The 20,900-nt window shown below is 38.8% G+C and overlaps 1 protein-coding gene across 6 annotated transcripts; it reads right to left on the reverse strand.

The window, feature by feature from the left end:
* Window positions 1-1,553: 1,553 nt before the first annotated feature.
* Window positions 1,554-20,263, reverse strand: ppfibp2a (PPFIA binding protein 2a). Of its 6 annotated transcripts, XM_026169926.1 has the most exons (23): window positions 19,482-20,263; window positions 16,998-17,084; window positions 15,859-15,972; window positions 14,088-14,219; window positions 12,210-12,506; window positions 11,825-11,917; window positions 10,513-10,624; window positions 10,287-10,319; window positions 8,863-8,924; window positions 8,151-8,229; window positions 7,875-7,999; window positions 7,682-7,749; window positions 7,539-7,599; window positions 7,169-7,307; window positions 6,125-6,248; window positions 4,893-5,021; window positions 4,475-4,625; window positions 4,167-4,278; window positions 3,809-3,897; window positions 3,512-3,634; window positions 2,940-3,065; window positions 2,639-2,827; window positions 1,554-2,551 (listed from the first exon to the last, which is right to left on the reverse strand). In XM_026169926.1, the coding sequence occupies exons 1-23, from the start codon at window positions 19,527-19,529 to the stop codon at window positions 2,330-2,332; spliced, it is 2,715 nt and encodes a 904-aa protein (XP_026025711.1). In that variant the 5' UTR covers window positions 19,530-20,263; the 3' UTR covers window positions 1,554-2,329. The 6 variants fall into 6 exon arrangements, with proteins under 6 accessions (XP_026025711.1, XP_026025719.1, XP_026025746.1 ...); XM_026169934.1 differs by lacking the exon at window positions 10,287-10,319 and having other exon boundaries at window positions 19,482-20,262; XM_026169961.1 differs by lacking the exon at window positions 12,210-12,506 and having other exon boundaries at window positions 19,482-20,243.
* Window positions 20,264-20,900: the final 637 nt, after the last annotated feature.

Consider the following 20,900-nt stretch of genomic DNA (forward strand, 5'->3'; position numbering starts at 1 on the left):
AGTGCGGGCTGGATCACATTACTGAAATTAGCCTAAGATGCTCTATTATAAACAATGCCACCCTCTCTTAACACATGAATGCATACTACAGATAAGCTCACACGCATGCACTCACACTATACTGTGGAGAAAATAGCATAAAATGACTGACGTAAGCATTGGACAAAAACTCAGAGATTCCACAGGACACCAGGTCCGGTATTTGATTGATGATGTGATATCCTCTCATGTTATTTGGATAGGTATAACAACAGTGTTCCAATTCATACAACTTTACGTGCCATTCCCAGTGTAGGGAAGTACAGACATACTATAGCTCATATAGTAAACTATCAGCTGAGGCAGTGTCACTGAATTAATAAAAATAATATCAACCTTGAGAAATCCCTATAGCTCAAAATGTGAAAACTGAATACAATTCTTTTTTTTCTATCTGAATCCTCTGTGCTGCACCTCACTGAGTCAACGTGAAGTTTCAGCGCTGCCAAGTTTGCCACAATGCAGTATGCACAGGCAACACTGACATCTGCTGGTTTAAAAAAAAGCTCAAATAAAAACAAAAAAACTTTATTTCAACATTTTCTAAGCATGAATGCTAAAAAGCTTTATGTCATAAACATTAGATACCTAATATGCATCATTATGAAAAAAAAAGTTTCTTTATCACTTTAACTTTAAATCTGTAATACCTGCTTTCTGAGTCCTTACTCCTGCATCCCTCTAATTTCCATTTAACATGGATCAATTGAGTGGTGTTACACTCTTGTCAGCAGGATTAATTTATTTATGAACCTGTCATTTATAATCATTGATCAGGGTGTTCTCTGTTAGAGAACTAATGATATGCAAAGGTAAAAGATTCACTAATTATTGTGTTTGGTCTAATTGAGGCTGTGTGCTTCTGCAGGAAGGTTAAGAGAGAAAATGACTGCTGCCCTGACTGCCAGCTCCAGAAATGCTGGCAGAATCCTAGTGAATTCCCTAGCTCTGCAACCGTGTGCAAACACACCAACACTGAGTCAGTTATTAAGACTTTATTTGGAACTCTGACCAGCACTGTCACTTTCTAGGTCTCATTTAGAAAAAAGACAGAATTAGATGAATTTAGGCAGTTACTCATCACCTGTGAGCTGCTATATCACCACAGCCTTAGTTTGGTTGAACCTACAGATGAAGGCATAAATGTTGTTTAGTTGTATAGCCATAGATGCATTCAATTCAATTTTATTGCATCAAAGTCAAACATTGTTAGCATCTTGATCTTCAAGATTAATAGACAATGGATTTCCCTTTTCCTAAGGTATTATTACAATAGTTTTGGGATGGGTGGTTCGTGAATCGGGGCGGGTCAGAAATAGTTGCCATGGAAACTTTACAGAGTTTCCATTTTATTTTATTCTGACTTTACAATAAAGCCACAGAAAATTTTTCTGCAGATAACAGTTACTTCACAATGACTGCATATATTTACCCCTATATATGCTTTAGAGGATGCTTTAGAAAAAATATTTTAACTGTGTGAAAACTATACAACTACTCCAATATAGAGAACATTAGTTCTTTGATGAATTTATTAAATCGTCAACAAAATCAAAACATGCACTATTGCACCATTATCAGCTCCATTAAAACAAATATTCAGACTTTCTCCTGATATCAATTCCTTGTTTCTTATTAAAGTTTGACTGTTACTGGGCAGTCTTTAGTCTCTTTAAGTCTTTAAGTATCAGATGGCATCACAAATTATTGGAAACTAGTGTTATGGATCATTTTTTTAAATTAAATATAATACAAGTTTTAATTACTGCAAATGAGGACAAAATTGGGTTCTAGGTTCCCATAAACCAACAAGCCTTATTTCAAGCTGCAAAAAAATGTTTAATCAGATTTATACAGAAGCCTTAAAGGTAACTTTAAACATTTTGAAGGTAGCTGATCCATTATTACACTGTACAAAAATCCACATGTGCAACAAGAAAAGGTCATCATTTTTCTTACTAAGTCTAAAGAAGTCTACATACAAAATAGTTGATAAAATGCTTAAAAGCAAAATTGTAAGCCTTGGAATTCCACTGTATAAGGAATGCAGAGTAGCTTTATTAAAACAATTCAAACACTGGCATTAATCATCACCTTCTTAAGATGAATATTATCTAATTAGATAAACATTAACAACAATTAACAATTGCTAAATACTGCATCACAGCCCTTTCAGCAAATCACAAAGCAGATGCATCATGGGTAAATGTCTGCATTAGAATTTCTGGATTTATGAAGTCACTTAGATATATGTGGGGTGGGCAGCATGGCGTTCCGTGCTTCATTTTAATTATTGTTTGGGGCCATTAGTTTGAGCTTTGATACCCACTTGTTCCTCCCGCTCAGCCTGTCTGTCCAACCTGGGGCTGAGGCCCCTTTGTGCTGAAGATGGCAGGCGAGAAACTCCGTTTACTGTTAGTGCTCCACTGTCTATCGGGCAGATATAGTCCGCAGATTCATCAGGCTTCCTCTTTCTGAGGTGACTGAATTGAGTGAAGCCCAGCTTCTTCGGCTAAAAACACACAAAAGGCCAATGTATTAACAAATAATGTTGATTATAGGCTGCATAGTATTTCACTGATTTAAATAGTGCTCTTACCTTTACTTTTGCGGTTGTAGTGAGGGGCACATGGCCCGTAGCATTGCCATATTCTCGTTTCTCCTGCATGGCCTGAAGCCCGACCAGAGCAGAAAATGCAGTTGCGAGATGACGACGGAGCAAAGTCTTTTGCGGAGGAATATTTAAAAGCAGGGCCAAAGTCTCTGAGCTGAAGCGAGGCTCCAGAATCTATGTTTGCCAAAGATAAAGGCAACATAATGAACTCTCTGCTCCCATCTAGTATAAGCACATACAACTGGTACGATCACAAAGAAACGAATCACAAATTTACATGACTTACAATCAGTCCACCGTGAACACCGCTGCCCCGTAGATTAGGAGCATACTCAGCTAGGTCAACTGCTCTCAGCCACTCCATCACACAATGGTTAGACCACTGCACTACTTCTGAAGGAGGAGGATGTTTCTAAAAGCAAAATTTAAAAAGAAATTAAAAAAAACCCCACCTTCTATTATACATGTACGTGTGTAAAACTCATTCTAAGCACATTAAAGAAATACATAAACAAATAGTCTTGAAGGCTTTTGAAAGCAGATATAAAATTAGATGCTTTATCTTGACAAATATTTGACAACTAATTGTCGCCATCTTGTGTGAAATGGATGCGATTACATCAGCCAGAGCATCACCTCCTAAATGTCTATAGAAGCTTGTTATATCTGAGCTTCAGCTGTTAAGATTTACAATTTTTTTTGCAAAGAATACTGGATAACATGAAAAAGTAGAGTAATTGTTACATAAACTCAGGTGACAAAGGAAAGTAAAAAAAACAAACAAACAAACAACATAATGTGTTGATTCTACAGCACTCGGAAACTCTATTTGAAGGACACAGCTTTCAAAAGTCCTACCTCCTCCACTGGCCTACGTCGAAGACAGTTTGGGTTGAATTTATTGGCATGAAGCACATGAATTGCGCACTTAATACTAAGATGGTGGAGTTGGCTGGTAACCTTTAGAGTCAAGAGATCATTCTGTCCGAACAGGAAAACAAAAAAGACATATAAGCATGAGCACAGTAGAAAATCTGTCAATTCATTATAATGCACTTTTTAGGGTTTTAAGTTATATTTTAAAGCCAGATGAATGCATTTGCAGGCCACAAATTACAGAAAATCTAAAGCAGTATGTGTAAGATTAATCCTTACCACTGTGAGATATTGTATCATCCGACCATCTATTCGAGCTTCATGGAACTGGTCTTTATACTGTGGCAATCCAATATCATCCAGCCAGCCTGAATTGGTGTGTAAAATTCAAAACAAAATCCGTCAACTTCATTCATTCACTTTAATGTTGCTTCACATGTTTAAAGCATGTCCACTGGAACTGCTTAGTTAGAAGACATTTAAGAGTTTAGAGGGAAGGTTAAAATTGCATTTACAGTTACAGTTGTTTTTGTTTTCTTTGGTTTAATATTCTTGTTGGTATGGTATTTGTAGATCTGATTTACATGTGAACACATAAGCCTGAGAATTTGAAATAATTCCACACAAATAGACTTACGGGTGACCCAGATGTGGTCCAGCTCTGAGGACTTCTCTATAGCTTTAGTGGTGAATGCGCGCAGAGCGAGCTGCAACTTCTTCCTGTGCAGTGGATTCTTCAGACCCATCTCCTGAGGTTACAAAGAACAGTTTGTCTTATCACACAAATACTGAGGTATTTTCATTTTCTCTACACGTGCAATTCTGATGAAGTCTAATATTTAGACATAAAAATGAATTTTAATTTATGATATAGAGTGTAACTTATTTCAAAATTTGAGATTTGGTTTTTTATGTAAATAGCTTGTAAGGGGTTTATATTCTGACCTTCTCAAAATCCTGAGGTGTGGCAGACAGAAGTGTTTGTCCATTTTCAACCCACTGTCTGGAGAGACTAACGTACTGGCCCAATCCATAGTCCTCTAGCCAGCCACACACCTGCTCCTTGGTCCACTGGCTGAATGGAATATTCATATCACTGATAGGAAAGAAGTTTTAAAAATGAACGTTAAAAATTGTTATTTTATTAGGAGAAGGTTTTTTTAATTGCCATATTTTCAAGTATTTGTGGTAATTTTATTAAACAACAAATTAGCCAATAGTCGTGTTTCATTGTAGCCATTTGGGAAATGGTGATGAAGAGGATGTGGCATGAAAACCACAGCAGAATATTTTAAAACAGCAAATTACAAGGGTCAAACATAACCCTTAAAATATTGTATTACAAGATCAGATAGCGTTTTACCGTGCTGAGTCAAATGATTCAGGGGTTCGGGTCAGTCTGGGACCAGCAGTCGCACGCAGTCCCCCTCTTCTAAATTGCCCAGAATCTGGATCTGTAGCGGGAAGGCCTCCAGACTGTGTTCTTCTAAGTCTGTGTGGAGAAGAGAAAATTATGTGACTGGAAACACTGCCAGTTATTAATTCTCAAAGTAATGTTTTTAAAATATACAGTTATGTTGAAAAGAAAGCTTTCAAGGTACTCTATGCAGTCCTATGAAAGAGTAAGTACACCTCAACTGCTTCCATAGAAACCAGTAACAGTAACCAGAGGGCCAGTAACAGCCAGATGCTGTTTATCAAATGGACTGGACTAGCTGCTCATAATAAAGTGTGAGCACCTCTGTAAAAGGGAAAAGTTTAGGTAGTTTGCTGGTCTACAGCAGTCAAGTGCATTGATCACAAAATGATTTAACTCCTCTGTACTGTAGGTATTCTACAGACAAATGTAATGTCATTTGTCTGAGACCTAAAGCTAAACCAAAAGTGAGTCATGCAACAGGACAATGACCCAACCACAGCAGCAAATTTCCAACAAAATGGCTGGAAAAAGAACAATAAATCAAGTTGCTGCAGTGGCCCAGCCAAAGTGCAGACCTTAACCTGACTAAAATACTGTGGTAAGACCTTTAGAGAGCTGTGCCCACAGGACTCAATGAACTAAAGCAACATTGTAAAGAAGAATGTGCCAAAATTCCTCAACAACAATGTGAAGTTATTGTTTCTTGTTTCAAATAATATACCAAATCACAGGGTGTACTTAGTTTCACAGGACTGCAAGAGTTTGATAAATCTTTTTTATGTGACTGGAAACAGTTATCATGTATTTTTTTTAATCCAAAAAAGAAAACAGAATAGCAAAAACAGAATATATTGTAAATTTAATTTATCAATTCAGTAACACCTTTTTCCAGTAACAGCTAAAAAAAGTCTAAAAGTAAAGAAATAAGGCAGAGTGCATACAAGTATTTTTTATAAATATATATGTACATTTAAGACATACATCCTATAAACCATTGGGTACATGCCATGTTCACATAATTTAATGTGTTAATCAATCAATCAATCAATCATAAATGTCCAAATCAATCAAACTTTTTTGCATTTCTTAGTTGTTGGTTTTTTTCCAGCTATCTGGCAGTCATTTAGGTTAATGCACTGTGTATTTAATGTATTTATGTATGCTCCCAAACTCACTTTCCCCAGAGTCTCTTGAAGCTCCTGTTATTCTTCATGTATTCTGGTGAGCCCACAGCTCGCTGGCCAGAATGAACAGGGGAAGTGTCACTTGAGGTGCTGTCATCACCTTTCTCTGGCTTTCCTTTGGGAGGATACAAAAACCACAGTAAATGTTATGTAAATTACAAAGTAAAAATATGATCCAAAGTGTCTTCTACATGGCCAGTTAAACCATAAAAAAATTAAAGATGCATTTGAAAATTTGAGTTTATTCTGATAATATAAGCAGACAAAGCTCCACTGTAGTCCTGCCAAATAAGTCACATTTGATTGATTGCCTCTATGGATGATTAAGCTGTTTCCTGTAATTTTGGCACGATCAGCGTTGAACTCCTGATGATGATGGTGGTGACTGAGTAAAAACCCATAAAAAGCTTTTTGTTTTTTTCCTACATTTTCATAGCAAAGAGGACATTAAGAGCAAAGTGGTGCATGCAGGGTGGCCGGCTGCTACACAGTGCTCTATTCAGTAGAGAGACTCAGGATACAGGCCATTGAGTTCAGCAAATAATTCATCAGTTAATGCCCCATGAAAAAGAAAGGGATTAGAGGCTAAATTTTACAAGGTCTGATCTTTATGGTAGAGGTAGAGGCTACAGACAGTCATCTCACTCCTGCAGACTGCAGCAAAGAGAAATCAGGGTGGGGCTCAAGTTAAAATTGGTCAGTCATGCTGTGGATGGGTGGAGCTGGGATGAATGTGGTCAATCAGAGCAAGAGAGAGGGCGTGCTCAGTATGAAAGTCTATACCATGATCCATCTGCTCTGTCAGGAGGCTCTGCAATTAGCTATGATCAAAAGTAGCCTGGTCGACATAAAGTGGTTTCCTCCAAATATGAATACCGCCTTTACTCATGGGAATTACAAGGCTATCGCCTTCTCCATAGAAATGGAGAACGGATTCTGCAGTACACCAAGGTTCATTACAGAACACCAGCCATTATATAATAAATAACCATAAGCAGGAGTCAGGAAAACTTGATTTAATATGCTGGGATTTACTTTGGCTTGAGTCTCCGTCTTCACTCCCAGCTGGAGACCTTTGACTCTGTATTTCACTGCTGCTGTCTCCGATCCCATTTTGTTCTGACAGAGAGGAATTCACAGGCAGCGTGTGACTTCTCATTTCACTCGGGCCAGTCTGGATGAACAGAGTAGATACAAACAGAAAAGACAGTGACTTTTCTAAATGATAAAAGAAATCTGTGAATATAAATATAAATACATCTGTAAATGTATAGTTAATTGTGATTCTCTTATGCGTTCATCAGAAACAGTATAGCAGATCTTAAACTATAAAAGAACTAAGCAGGGAAGCATTGTGAGCTAAAACATTCTTCATATGAATTGTATCACATTTTAAGAAATATACCTTTTGCGCACTTCCATTTGTTATGTCATTCATGCTGCTTGATAAAGTCTGTACTTCTGATCTGTGAAGACAATCACAATCGATAAATTCAGTCCTCCTAAGAAATATTGGAATGACCCTTTAATGAAAAGCTGCTGCACTACCTGGAATCGCTGTCTTTCTGGACTGATGAAATCGATGTCTGCTGGGATGCAGAACTGTTTGTCGAAGCCTGCGGTTAATAAACATTTTAATATACAATTAAAATAATTAGGCTGTGCTTATATTGAAATATTTAAGGAACTAATCGATCAGCTCTTTTGAGACCAGCAGATTAATTTATTTTTTTGCACCCACTTCAGACTTCACATCCTCCGATTTTGCACTCGAGGTGTCACCATTCTTCATCAGACCCTGCTCTTCTTCCTCACTGCTGCTTGACAGGCTCCTGCCATTCGACAATGTGCGGACAGCAGATGGTGCTACAGTAACAAAGAGAAGGATTTTGTATTCCACTCAAGCAGTAGAATCCATTTCTCTTTAAAACAATAACGCATGATGGGCTTCATCACACTGACGCGTCATAATATAAGCACTGCAAGGGAATGATAAAGTACTGAGTAAGCTGATTACCTTGCCTTGCTTTACTAGAGACCTCTCTGAACTGTCTGCACTGGTTCAGGAGCAGAGTGAGCTCTTCAATACGTCGGTCCTGCAGAAAACAAGGTAACAAGTGTCCAAAGTCCATAAAACACAATTAAGATGTTTATTTAAGGTTAGGAAACACCCATATGGACTACCTGCTTCATCCAGTTACTGACCGATATACTGCACAAATGTTTTTCCTCCACCATATGGCCTTTAGATCAAAGTAATGGATAGAGATTGTGGTAACCAGCTGCATGGAGTGTGTGTTTTTTGAAGTGGTGCCCATGCCCGGTTTTGCTATGGTTCTCTTAATGTAGCTCACTCCAAAATTAGGCTTGGCAGAATGAGGCCTGCTTAAGTGTGGCTTTTCCTGAAATGGCCTGCCTTAGGGTGTGGGTACGTGTGTGTCTTCGCTGGTGTGCCACATGTAAGTCAATGTCTGTAGGTCTTTAAAGTCGAAAATACACTTGGAGGGAGAATACAAAAGCCCCTCTGTGCTATAAATGGTTGAAGGGGTGTTGCCTCTTCAAATGACACAGCCCAAAAACTGTTACACTATAAGCTTCGAAGAAGCAGTGATGTTAGCATATCCATATACAGGCCTGTAGGACAGTAAACTGATGACAATACAGATGGTAGCTTTTACTCTATGATCACAGCTGGGAAAGGACAGGTTTACAGGTCACCAGAAACGTACCTTTTCATCATTGGCAGCTGCCAGTGATTTCATACCACTCCTAAGCTTCTGCAGTTCTTGATCTATAAGGAGAAACCCCAACACTGATTATAAATCTGTATAGGCTTCTGCTCGTGTCATATAAATTTTGATATGAATAGATCTTTTTAGTAGCATATAGTTATTTAGAAAACGAGGAAAGGCGCAAACACATAAATCAATGATTTATTCATCACGAGAGTTCTCCCAACCATTTATTTTTAAATTCATCGAAGACTTTTTTAGCCATCAATCATAGTTTGAGTCTGTGACCACCTATTGTGAGAATATGATTAATACTGAGTTTTAGTGACATTCAGACTATCATTCATGTTTTTATTTCCTCTTGGATCTTTTCACTGTATTGGTCTTTTAACAGGTTTCAGTCAGAAAGCATTAAATAGACTTCAGATAGTGCAAAATGCAGCAGCCACACCTCTTGCAAGCACCCAGAAAACTGAACATATTGCATAAGTCTTAATGACTCCACACTACTGCCCAGTATTGATTTTAAGATTTTACTTATTAGCTTTAAAGCCCTTCATGGCCTGACCCCAGAATCTATACTCAAATTGCTCTTCCCATGCCGACCGGTGCGCAGCCTCGGATCCTCAGGCAGAACCTGTTTCCACCACACGCTCAAAGACAAAAAACTATCAAGCGTGTCTTCTTTTAAATCACTTCTAAAGACTCATTTATCGCGTAAGGCTTTTTCATAAATTTTATCCCTTTCGGGTCCCGTTCAAGAAAGGCATCAAGTGTAAAAACTCTGCCAAATTAAAAACTGCAGAGCCCCCCATTGTGTCACCCACTTGTGAATAATGGAGAAATAAAGTAGCTTCTTCTTAGTATAGAGTTTATATTTTTTGATAATCATTGGTCAGCTGCATCTTATTCTTTCAACTTCTGTTTTTTTATGTTGCATTTGAAGTTTTTTTTTTTTTTCACACTATTTCCTATTCTTATTTTTGATGTTGCACATTAATAAGTAAATTGTTATTGATATATTTATTGTTGCTGTTGTTGTTATTATTAGTCACAGACACATCTGGGCACGCAAACACAGGCACTTTTGCTGCAGCGTTTGCAATCATATGCACAAGACTGCTAGTAAGTGACCATGATTGTACCAAGCAAGTAGCCCAGAGAAGCAGTTATCTATGACAGACAAAAATATTATTTCTTCAGGAATCGATAAAGACAACAAAGAAGTGAAAGGGAGGAGAGATGCATCAAGTTATTGAGGAAACAAGCTGATGATTGTCAAAACTCCCCCTCAGAGCAGAAGGAAATGAAAGATAATGAAACAGAGAAGCATGTCTGAAGAAGGGAAATAAATGAGAGATCAAAAGTAGACATGGCCAGTGGGTTTAGAACAATTTTCATTATGTACTGCTCAGGCTTACATTTGGTGTTTAGTCTCTTCCTGTACAACTCCTCTGAGAGAGAGAGAGACAGAAACTCATAAGACAGTTTACTTAGGGCTGAGACTGGCTTTTTCCATAGTTGTTACTTTAACTGAAAGTGCAAACAAGAGTCATTAACTGTGTCACCTATCAAGTTGGGTAACTTTGAGTGAGACGCTGTTGTTGGCAGGTCGGCTGAGGGCTTGAGGCTGGCAGCTTTGCTTACCTCTCTCTGTGCTCTCTGTGGTTAAAGAGGGTCTGGCCAGCAGCTGAGAGTGCAAGCTCTCAATCTCAGCGTTCTTACTGTGCAGGAGCTGCTGAAGGCTGCTGATCTCTGCCTGTGGGTAACACACAGCGAGAAATAAATGCCAGCAGATGACGTGTACTGCATGTGCTCTTTAAAGATTAACACCTAAAAACATTTCCACATTCCTAAAAATAAGATGTATGTATGCATTTCAAGTTTAAGTGTCAGCACATGTCCTCGAGTGAAGCCCAAAACTTTTTTCCACCATTGCTTATATATGAAAACCCACAAGAAGGCACGTAAATATCACTTCTCTGATGTTTAGAGTACCAAATGTTAGGTCATTGCTATCTGGAGTTTATAGGTTGTTTTGAAGCAAGTTACAGAAGGAACACACAGATGGTAATGAAATTGACTCAAGCTGATCTGTTTGCCTGTGTTTTCTATCAGCATGCGTGTGGAAGCAAATGAGCAGTGGAAAATAAACTTCATATCTCAAATACTGATCAGGACATTTGGCCCTGATGCTAGTAACCAAAGTGTCCACCTGAGAACTGCAAGGAAAAATGTTTCTATAAAATGTAGCATTTATTCATTATGCTATTCGGCAGGTTGCAATATGTTTTTGAATAAGAGTATATTAAATTATAATAATTATTGTCAGCCTCCCTTGAGAAATAAATACCCTAAAGCCAGTCAAGGTGTAACTATACAGCTTGCCAATTACCATTTGCAGCAGCTTGTCTGTTGTGAACGAATAGATCTATAAGGGAATTAGCAGACGTGCCCTTTGAAACCAGATTTGCAAGGAGACCAAACAAGTTGACACCATAACAAGGCATATTTAGCATTTAGACGTGTATAGTTATTGTACCACAAACATAGCAAAAAAAAAAAAAAAAACACAGGGAGAGATGTAAAAATAATGGGAGTGGTAGAGATTTTATCATAATAGAGGACAAATGGTGAGAGCAAGTAAAAATGGGAAAAGTCTAAAAAGTTAATATCATTAAATCACTCCAAATTACAACAATAATGATTAAAGAACTATTATTAGGTATATTTCTATCATGCTTTAACTTAGAAAGTAAAATAGCTTGCAGAGTTCCCAAATAAACATAGGTGTCTGAGAATGGGAGCACATGTGCAAAAAGGAATGACTCACTTAACTGGCAGGAACATCAGATTGGACAGCTTTTAGGAAAGCTGAGTGGACAGTTAATGGTGGAATTTGGGAAGTGATGGTGTAGTGCAACGTCCACACAGCACATAAAGCTGAACTTTCTTTTACCTTTGTTGCTTTGAGTTTCTTCTCGTACTGTAACTTCTGATCCTCCAGGTGTTCGACTTTGTCCTTGAGAATCCTGAGTTCCTTAAGCAAGCCCTGTAACAGAATGTGTGAGAAAATGAAAAAAAATTATTTTACTTTTAAAAGAGGATTTATTTATTTTTTGTTTGTTTGTTTTTTTTCACACAAGACACAGCACACTAAATGCAGCTCTTAACCGTGTCAGGCACTTATTAGTTTTGCTGGTTTTTCTATAGCAACATAAATGCTGTTGAGGATGTTTGGTGAGCAGTTTCATTTGCATCTAAACCTAAGGATCCCACACACCAGAGTAAGACAACGCATGCTGTACGCAACAACAGAAGTCATGCAAGTAAGCTATGCCTACACTTTCTCCTCCACAGTAGTACTTTTGCTCTGCATCTGAACTGCCCTCTTCCAGGGTAGTTGTGTTTCCATCGGCCCCGTTTGGAGTGTCCTCCAGTTTGTTCACTATCCCCGAGGTTTTGTCACATGGCACCCCCAGGTTTGAATCCTGGCTTTCAGAAGACTCAGCGGGGCACTCCACAGGAAGCCTGCTGTCATTTGGGATCTCCAGGGCCTTTTTCTCCTGGATCTTGCTATTGATTTCCTTCTGAAACTGATATATTTGCTCCTGCAGCTCACTAATGAAATTCACTACAGTCTGCCAGATGTAGTGGGAGAGAAAAAGATTGAGAGAAATGTTTAGAAAGAAAAGATGAAAAATTGTGGGGCAGGTATCTGTCTGTCTGAGTGTGAATACAGTATATATTAGTAGAAATTAACCTTTTCAACATTTTTTGATGTATTTCAGGTACATATGTAGTCTTCAATAAATACATGTTTAAACCTTTGAAAAACATACGTCATTGGTTGGTTTCCCAGTGTCAGTCTCTTTTCAAACGGGCATTGCTAAGCAGCTATTTATGTTGATCATAACTATATCGCCATTTTCAAAAACAAAATTGTTATTTGCAATGATACATTTCAGTAGGGGTGAATAATTCAGAGGTGATGCCTGTCAGTGTTCCTTCAGAAAGCAGCCAAGCAGCCGAGTTATGCTGGGACTGTGGACAGAGGAAGTCTCATTTGAGGTCCAGTACAGCGGATATGACAGATGATCCAGAGCGCCTTGATGGCTAAATTTAACTGTGAGCTTGCTGGCTCTACAGCAAGGAGGCATGTGTAGAAGCATGAATATGTGTGGGCATGTTTGTGTAGTAGAGGCAGCACGTGGGAGACCATTAAAGTACATTTATTTCTACTCTATTTATTCTAAGCAGCTGGGAAAGTTGGATTTAGAAAAGCAAGTGAGAATTAAAAACGTAACTGTAAATTAGTTAAAAACTGCAATCTGCTAAAACACAGTGCTTTACTGTGGGGTTTTTTCCTGCTTAGAAATAACAAACTTTACAAAATTCAAAAGTCTTCAAATGATCTTTTTTCCAATATGGGGAGAAGGACCTACTCAACCAGTAGACACCACTAAGAATAAAATTCTCTGGGCCGAAGCCTATACACACTCATATTTGGCCTGTCATCCACCATGCCTGAAGTCTTCTAACCTGAGGACACAAAGAGTCTTTGACCAGGAGTGTTTTGACAGTAACTACATACATTACAGTATCCTGTCTAGTAACACTCCTGCTTTCCCTGCTTTCTCTTTCTAAAGTCGACACTGAATGCTCAGAGGTCTATTGGTAACCTAACACAGTAGCCTTAAGCAAATACAGGATTCAGTTGAGACTGACAAAAAAACATTAAACTCCTTGGATACTTTTTTTTTCCTGTAGACCTTTCCCAGGAACAACAGAGCTGGGCTTTGGTTTAATGTTTCCTTTCATCTGTCCAGAATGTGTTTATGGTCTTCCATAAAATCAGCAGCAGACTTCAAGGCTAGATCCATCAGAACACAAAGCAGATTTTTGTGTTTACCTCGTCATACCAGGAAGAGTTCAAATTTCCAGGGACTGAAGTAAAGTAGAAGCTGATGAAGATTTTAGATAATCTAATTACTCCTGTCCCCACCATTTACAAGGTGAAATGATTGATAGCCTACCAATTAAATTGAACAAGTGAATCAACTTTTGGTCGTGCTTAATATGGCTGCTTTTTGCTTTTGGGTATATATTATCCAAGAGAAAACGACAAAGTTTTACATAGCTGACTTTAAAAAGTACATTTAATTGGAGTGTAAATATCTGGTGATAGGAATTTTCCTGTTTAATTTAGTGAGAAGCCATACCTCTGCTTTGTGCTGCCTTTCACCCCCATGGCCCTGTTTTCCTTCCATGTCTGCCAGCTTTAGTTTCAGGTAGGACACCTCCCCCATAAGACTCAGCTTCTGGTTCTCCAGTGACGCCCTATGCAGGAGTTCCTGTCATCAACAACATTCAGCAAGAGCATGAAGCAACACAAACAGACATACACAAATACATTATCCCCTTAATACTTACTGAACAAAGCCAACATTAAGCATGAGACACAGCGAACTACCAGCTCTGTAATGACAGTCCCTTCTGGTTTTAGAAGCTGTTTGAGAGGCTAAATATACACAACCCATGACCACTATTTATAATGCCCATTTCACAGCTCACTCAAAACACACAGCACTGGTGGAGAGAGTGTGAGAGAGAGAGAGGTGGCAAAAGCATGCCAAACATCCTTGAACAACATCAAAATAACTTAATATCTTCAACAGGTGCTTTTGTCCTGTAAACAGCTGCCTATCAAACCCGGTGCTAAGAGAGGCTGCCACTAAATGGTTCTGCGAAAGTCTGTGCTGAATGGCTGACAGGCTTGAGAGTCAAGCCAGACTATGCGGGCAGATGTATAACTAATTTGGTTGATGTCAAGCAGGTGCTAAATCACTTAAAGCCTAGAAATAATCATCGGAGGCAGGCAAACTGTACGTATGGATACATCCATTTAAAAGGCTGACTTTGGAAAGTATCTGAAATTCTTCCAGAGTGCACATGGAAAATATTAGAGCTTTGTCACCAGAAAGAGATTTGCGGCTCAGGTCCAAAGCCTCATAATGACCATGTCTCCAAGAAACCATTCCCGGCTGCCCTTTGATACTCTGCACACTCGGGCAGCATGGCACAGACAAGTAGACATTGCAAATCAAATTCACAGCTAATCAGGTAGCTAAGAAACACTTCTGGCACTCTTGAAATTTGTCAGAACTGACTGAAACAGTAGAATGGAGCTTGCACTGCAATATAAGAATAAAACATACTACCTTGTTCATTTTCCAATGTCTGCATGAAGTAAAGGAAACCAAAGTGTATTCCTTTCATGGATGCTGTGGTTTCAGTAAATTTTCATACGTCTATTCCATTCAGTGTTCTCGCCACTGTTTAACAAAGTCCTTGAAAGTATACACACTTGTACACTTGTAACTCTTAAAGGAGCACCACCTCATTTTCTTTTTTCTCCAGCCCATCTCTCCACCTTTTTCAGCTGTTCCTCCTTCCTCATTTGTTCCTTTCTTCGTCCCTTCCACCCTCCCTCTGTTGTTTTCTCTCTCTCTCTCTCTCTCTCTCTCGTCTCCTCTCCCTTTGTTTCTTACTCTTTTAATGCCTGTTTGCAAGCAGTTCTGGTGGTTATAGATTAGGGGTGTGGCTACTCATGCTATGATCACCTGCCCAGCCCGACTAGTCTGGCCCTGCAGGAACCAGACAGACATTCTGAGACGCTGTCCTGGAATGAGTCTGAGCGTCCTAAATATTTTGGTTGCTGGGGTAATCTGCAGCCAGATGCACTGGAATCTGAGTAAGGAATTTCTTTCCATGATGCTGAACTCATCCCAAATAACATTCTGAAGTTTATGAGAAAAAATTAATTAAACGATAGAGGGACAGTCTGAGGCCCTGTCCCAGTTAATTATATAGGGGTAACAGTATTGAAATAATAACTTTTCATACCTTATTTTGTTCCAGCAATAAAAGTCAAGTATTTAGTACAGAGAAGGATTTGACAAAAATGAGCATGATTTAAGGCCAGTTGAATACCTGCTGTAACATTTCCTCTGTGGAGTTGAGTTTGTGCCGATGCTCCATCAAAGAACTCTCTAAATCGCTGATCTTCACCCCCTGCGCTTCCACCTGGTCTGTCAGCACACTCACCTGTGTGTTTTTGTGAAGGTGGATGGAAAGATATTGGACATGAGGATGTGTTTTCTAAGCAAAGGCTGGAGAATAAAATGGTTTTAACATCACTTAGATGTGAACTTTATCACACAAATACAGCCTGGGCCTAGCATTCTTCAGGATTCACATTTTCTCTTTTACTACAAAGTTTCTCACAGTGCACTATTTATTAATATCAGCTTTTCTCAGTTAATGACTGCTGCTCATTTTTGTTGACATTTCCACATCTGTACCAGATCAAACTGTGTAAACATTTCCTTTTCAAAGAAATGAAGGTTTTTTTTGTGCTTGCCACACTTCAGTGACTCCAGCAATTTCAGCAGAAACCAGGTTAAATTTAAATCTGCAGAGAAACTATTAAGGCCACATAATAGCTAATCATATGCCAAAAAGCTGGCCCAACCAGCCAACTAGAACGGATTTTCCAAAGAAATGTTTCATGCGCGGGCTGAAGAAACAAACAGGGCATCTGACTTCTCTCACACACAGCTACAGCACACAAAGGTGCTAGCCTCAACCTGTCTAAGACACACTTGCCGAGCAGTCTTGAGTGCTAAACACACCTACACCTACACATACACTGGCAAACAGATCACACAGAACAAGACATTCAAGTGTTGTAACAGCACCAAACCCACTTTGAAACTGTTACTTCACCCACAAGTTGAACAAAAACACAATTACGCAACATTTCCAACACAATACTGAGACCTACCTTTGTCCTTTCACCTTCCTTCTCTCACCTCTATTCTCTAACACTGCTATCTGATACGAGCACTGATTAGATTTACTTCCTACTGAATGTGCGGTATCATGTGCCCATTTTCTTTTCTTTTTTTATGCAGAATCATACAGTGTGGAAGTGATTCAACTTTATTGTTAAATATGTTGCTAGTGCAACAACCTTTTCATAGGTCATATACATTTTATAAACAGAACCCAATGGAGATGTGTTCAAGATGCATGAAACAAGTGAAAAGCATCCAGAGAAATTTCTGTACCTGTAGAATTAGTGATTCTTTGTCTCCTTCCAGACGGGACAAACGCTCCTGGTAAGACTCACTGTTAGCGTTTGAATGGAGGTTTACCTTCAGAATACAGGGCAGCAGTTAGGCTCACTGGTTACACTGCTAAGTGAGAGTAGCAGCACAGTGGGTCAAATCTGTCTTCCAGCACACAACACAAACACACACACACACACACACACACACACACACACACACACACACACGTACACACACACTTTGTATTGTGTCTAATGTGTGTAATGTGTGCAAAGACTGTAATAGGTTTAAAAGTTCTTATCTAGCATTAACATTTGTGTAGAACATTTTTTTACCAGCTGATTACTGGGGGGAAGTGTTGGCTGACGTCTGAGTTCTGTTTAGTCAGGGATAATTCAGAACCTTTAGTGTACAAGCGCGGTAAAGAGCAAACAAATGAACTCAAAGATCAAGCCTTTCAACAATACTCATAGGGACATTATATACTCCAGTTTAAAAAGTCTGTACAAATAAACTCAAGCAGTTTGTGATAATTTATTTTTTTTAAAAAGTATAGTCTTTCAAATAGTCCACGCATCATATTTTTAGCAGTATAATATTTGAATGTATTTAAATGTATTTACAGACTTCTTTTTTTTTTACCTGCAAGGATAATATATCAAAATAACATGTTGCTTACAGTCTTCTTGCTTCCTGGCCTGATTAATTGTGTTAAGTTAAAACAATACAACCCTGACATTCAGGTCATTCTCCTAAAATATGTGTTGGGACAGGAACAAATTGTTAGGGTGCCTGGGTCGTCAACCCAGTGTTTTGTGTTTTTGGTTCTTTGATTTTGTTTATTTCATTCTATTCTAGCTTTGTCTTATGGGTTATAGGATTATTTTTAGTTTAGGTTCTCTGTGTGGGTATTGTTAGAGTTTTAGTATTCTGGTTTTCTCTCTGTGATCCATAGTTGCTGTCTCCCCTTCTGCTGTATCCCCGTGTCAAGTCTGCATCTCTGTGTTATTTTTCCTGTTTTACTTTGAAAGTCTGCGTCTCGTGTTATTGTATCAGGTTTTGCTTCCTTGGTCTCGTCAGCCCTGATTTGCCCCAGCTGTGTTTCCCTCCTGTTTCCCATTCCCTGATTGCTCCCTCTGTGTATTTAAGCCTTGTGTTTCTCTGTGTCAGTGTTGTGATCTACCCACATTTCATGCTGTTTGTTCTAGTCATCTGGCTGCCAGTTCAGGTTATTGTTATTTTCAGTTTAGTGTTTGTATTCTCAGTTTTGGCAGTTCTCTGTTTACCATCTAGCAATAAATCTGAGTTTGAGTTTGCTTTCTTCCTCCGAGTGTCTGCGCATTGGATCCTCCTTGCCATCACTACTGCCTGCACACAGCCTCAACATGACACAAATAATGCCATGATAATGATATGAATGGTCTCCATGTTGTTTAGATCTATACACAGCGTTGAAACTTATCTCCAGGTGTTAAAAGTCCATATATGTTCTTTAAAAATAGCATTACTGAAGCTATCTGAAGCTTCAAATCAGGATTATAGTTGATACATTCAGAAAAAAAGACTTTTTGAGGCTATCTTGGGAGTAACTGGAAGAATAATTTCTTTTAACACTGTTCAAAAGTGAGCAGTCATTTCTAGTTTTTGAATCTTTGTGTTTTCATAGTTTTGATACAAATGTTATGTTATGTTGTTTTTTATGCAAAAACAAGCTGAAAGTAACATTGCATTTTCACACAGTATTATGAACGTTAGTAATATCTATACAAACATTTTTAGATCACCAATTTTCCCCTTGCAGATTCTTAAAAAATCCCAAACATATGATTAGCTTGTAGGATTGGCATGAAAAGGATTCCTATAAGAATTCAGTAAGAATTCACCAAATGGGGGCAGTGATAAGTAATGACTTTAATGGAAGCAAGATGGTATGTGCTATCCAAAGACTCTATAGGTTAAAGAGTCAGGAAATGATCTCACCCTGTTTATCCATTTATTATTCTCAAATAGTTTAACATATGACACAGAAGTAAGCTCACTAGTCAACCTCAGTTTGCTTCACTGTTAAAGATTCTGTAAAAGTGTTTTTTAGCTTCTTAAAAACACTTTTTGCAACCAACTTTTTTTAAACGGAACATTGAAAAATTGGAAGATTTTCTAACAGTCACACTTAAACTAAATGGAAAACATTTTTCTAATCACATACCAGATCACATACCAGATTTGGTATTTTTAATGCTTCATAGTCATTGCCCCCTTTTCTGCTCCACAAGGGACCTGTGTGTTTAAGACGGCATGTGTTCTGCAGCACACCTCCTTAGTTCAAAAACTAAACACATCTTCCCTCAAATTATCTACCATGGCAACGGCAATTATACTGTAAAAGCAACAACACTGCAAGAAAATAAACAAACAAGACCCTGCAATTTTGGTTCAGTATGAAAGTAAGAAGAGTGGACATGCAAGTGGAAAACATCTTACCTTTCTGAGCCAGGCAAAATGTTTGTAGAAATCAATATCATACTCCATTCTGCAGGCCCATTACACTGCAGGTCTGACTTTTAATGTTAAAAACTGAAAGAATTCAGCCCCTGGTAGAAACCAGAACACAAAATCCATAGCGTTTTGAAAGAATGGCTCTTTACTGTGCTGCACTCTCTATCTCCTACTTTTATAGAGCCTCCACATTGCAGTTGCAGAGTGTGCAGAGAGGATCTAGGTCCGTGTGGTTTGGAGTCTGGGCTGCCTGAGACTTTTAGAGCTGAGCTGAATAAGTCAAACTATGCCAGTTGGCTGTACTCCCTTTCTTTCTTCTTTTCCCTTTTTGTACTTCTTTTTAACTGCCCCTCTTTCTTTCTCCTGTTTCTCTAACACATGTACTCAAACTGCTACAGTGTTTACCACAACTCAGCATTTCTTCTGCATCTCATGTATGATCATTCATCTTTTTCTGCCCTGACTTCCTTTCTCTGGACTTCTCTCTGCTTGTCTCCAGTATTCTCTTGCACTGTCTTAAGTACCTTCCAGCCTAGCTAATTTTGTGGGGCTTCCTAAAGGGGAACAGGGGAGAGGAAACTTTTTGCCACACATGCTTGTCAGATGTGGTGGAGAGAAAGAAGTCAGTACAGGCAAAGCAGAAGGGGAGGGGGGCACTATAGGACACTGAAGGGGAACAAGAGCATAAAGTTTACAATATCGAACTTGAGCAGAAGCATAGTAAAAGAGGGAAAAAACTGTTGAAGGACAACTCAGACAACTACTGCAGAAAAAGAAATGAAGGAGATAAGGGAGAATTAAAAAAGAAAACAACAACCAAAAAACAGTGAGCAGCTGCTTGTGCTTTAACCAGTAGCTCTGGATCTCATTAACAGTGCCATTTGCTAAAGATCCTGCTTCCAGCTCACTACTTCTTCACAGACAGGAAAAAGCCCTCCAGGTACTGATGGCCAGGATCAAAGACAGCCAAATCATGCAGCTAATAAAATCCATGTTCTTTGTAGCGCTAGTCCATGTCAAAATATTAGTATATTTATCAATTCAGTTCTCTTAGACATTAGCTTGAAAATATTTCATACTGAGCTATGGATTTGCATGCTAGGTGAGGTGTTCTATAACTGTTATAGATGGGTGACAAACCTGGGAATCAGTACTCACCCCACCTCTTCCCAACCATTTTAATATAATATCTGCAGTATCATCAGATACTTGTTTCCTGAGAGCATCCTGTCCTTCCTCATTCCCCTGCCCCTCCAGCACTGCCCTGAGGGCCTCAGTCAGCTGAAGAGCCTTGAGGACAGGATCCAAGGGTGGGGGAAGGGTCAACTGTTGACTGCATTCTGGAGACTGATAATCTTTGACATCTAACTGCATACGAGCAATGAACAGGCCTTCCCCCATTTT

Source organism: Astatotilapia calliptera, chromosome 1 (genome assembly GCF_900246225.1).
Source record: "Astatotilapia calliptera chromosome 1, fAstCal1.2, whole genome shotgun sequence".
Classification (NCBI taxonomy): domain Eukaryota; kingdom Metazoa; phylum Chordata; class Actinopteri; order Cichliformes; family Cichlidae; genus Astatotilapia; species Astatotilapia calliptera.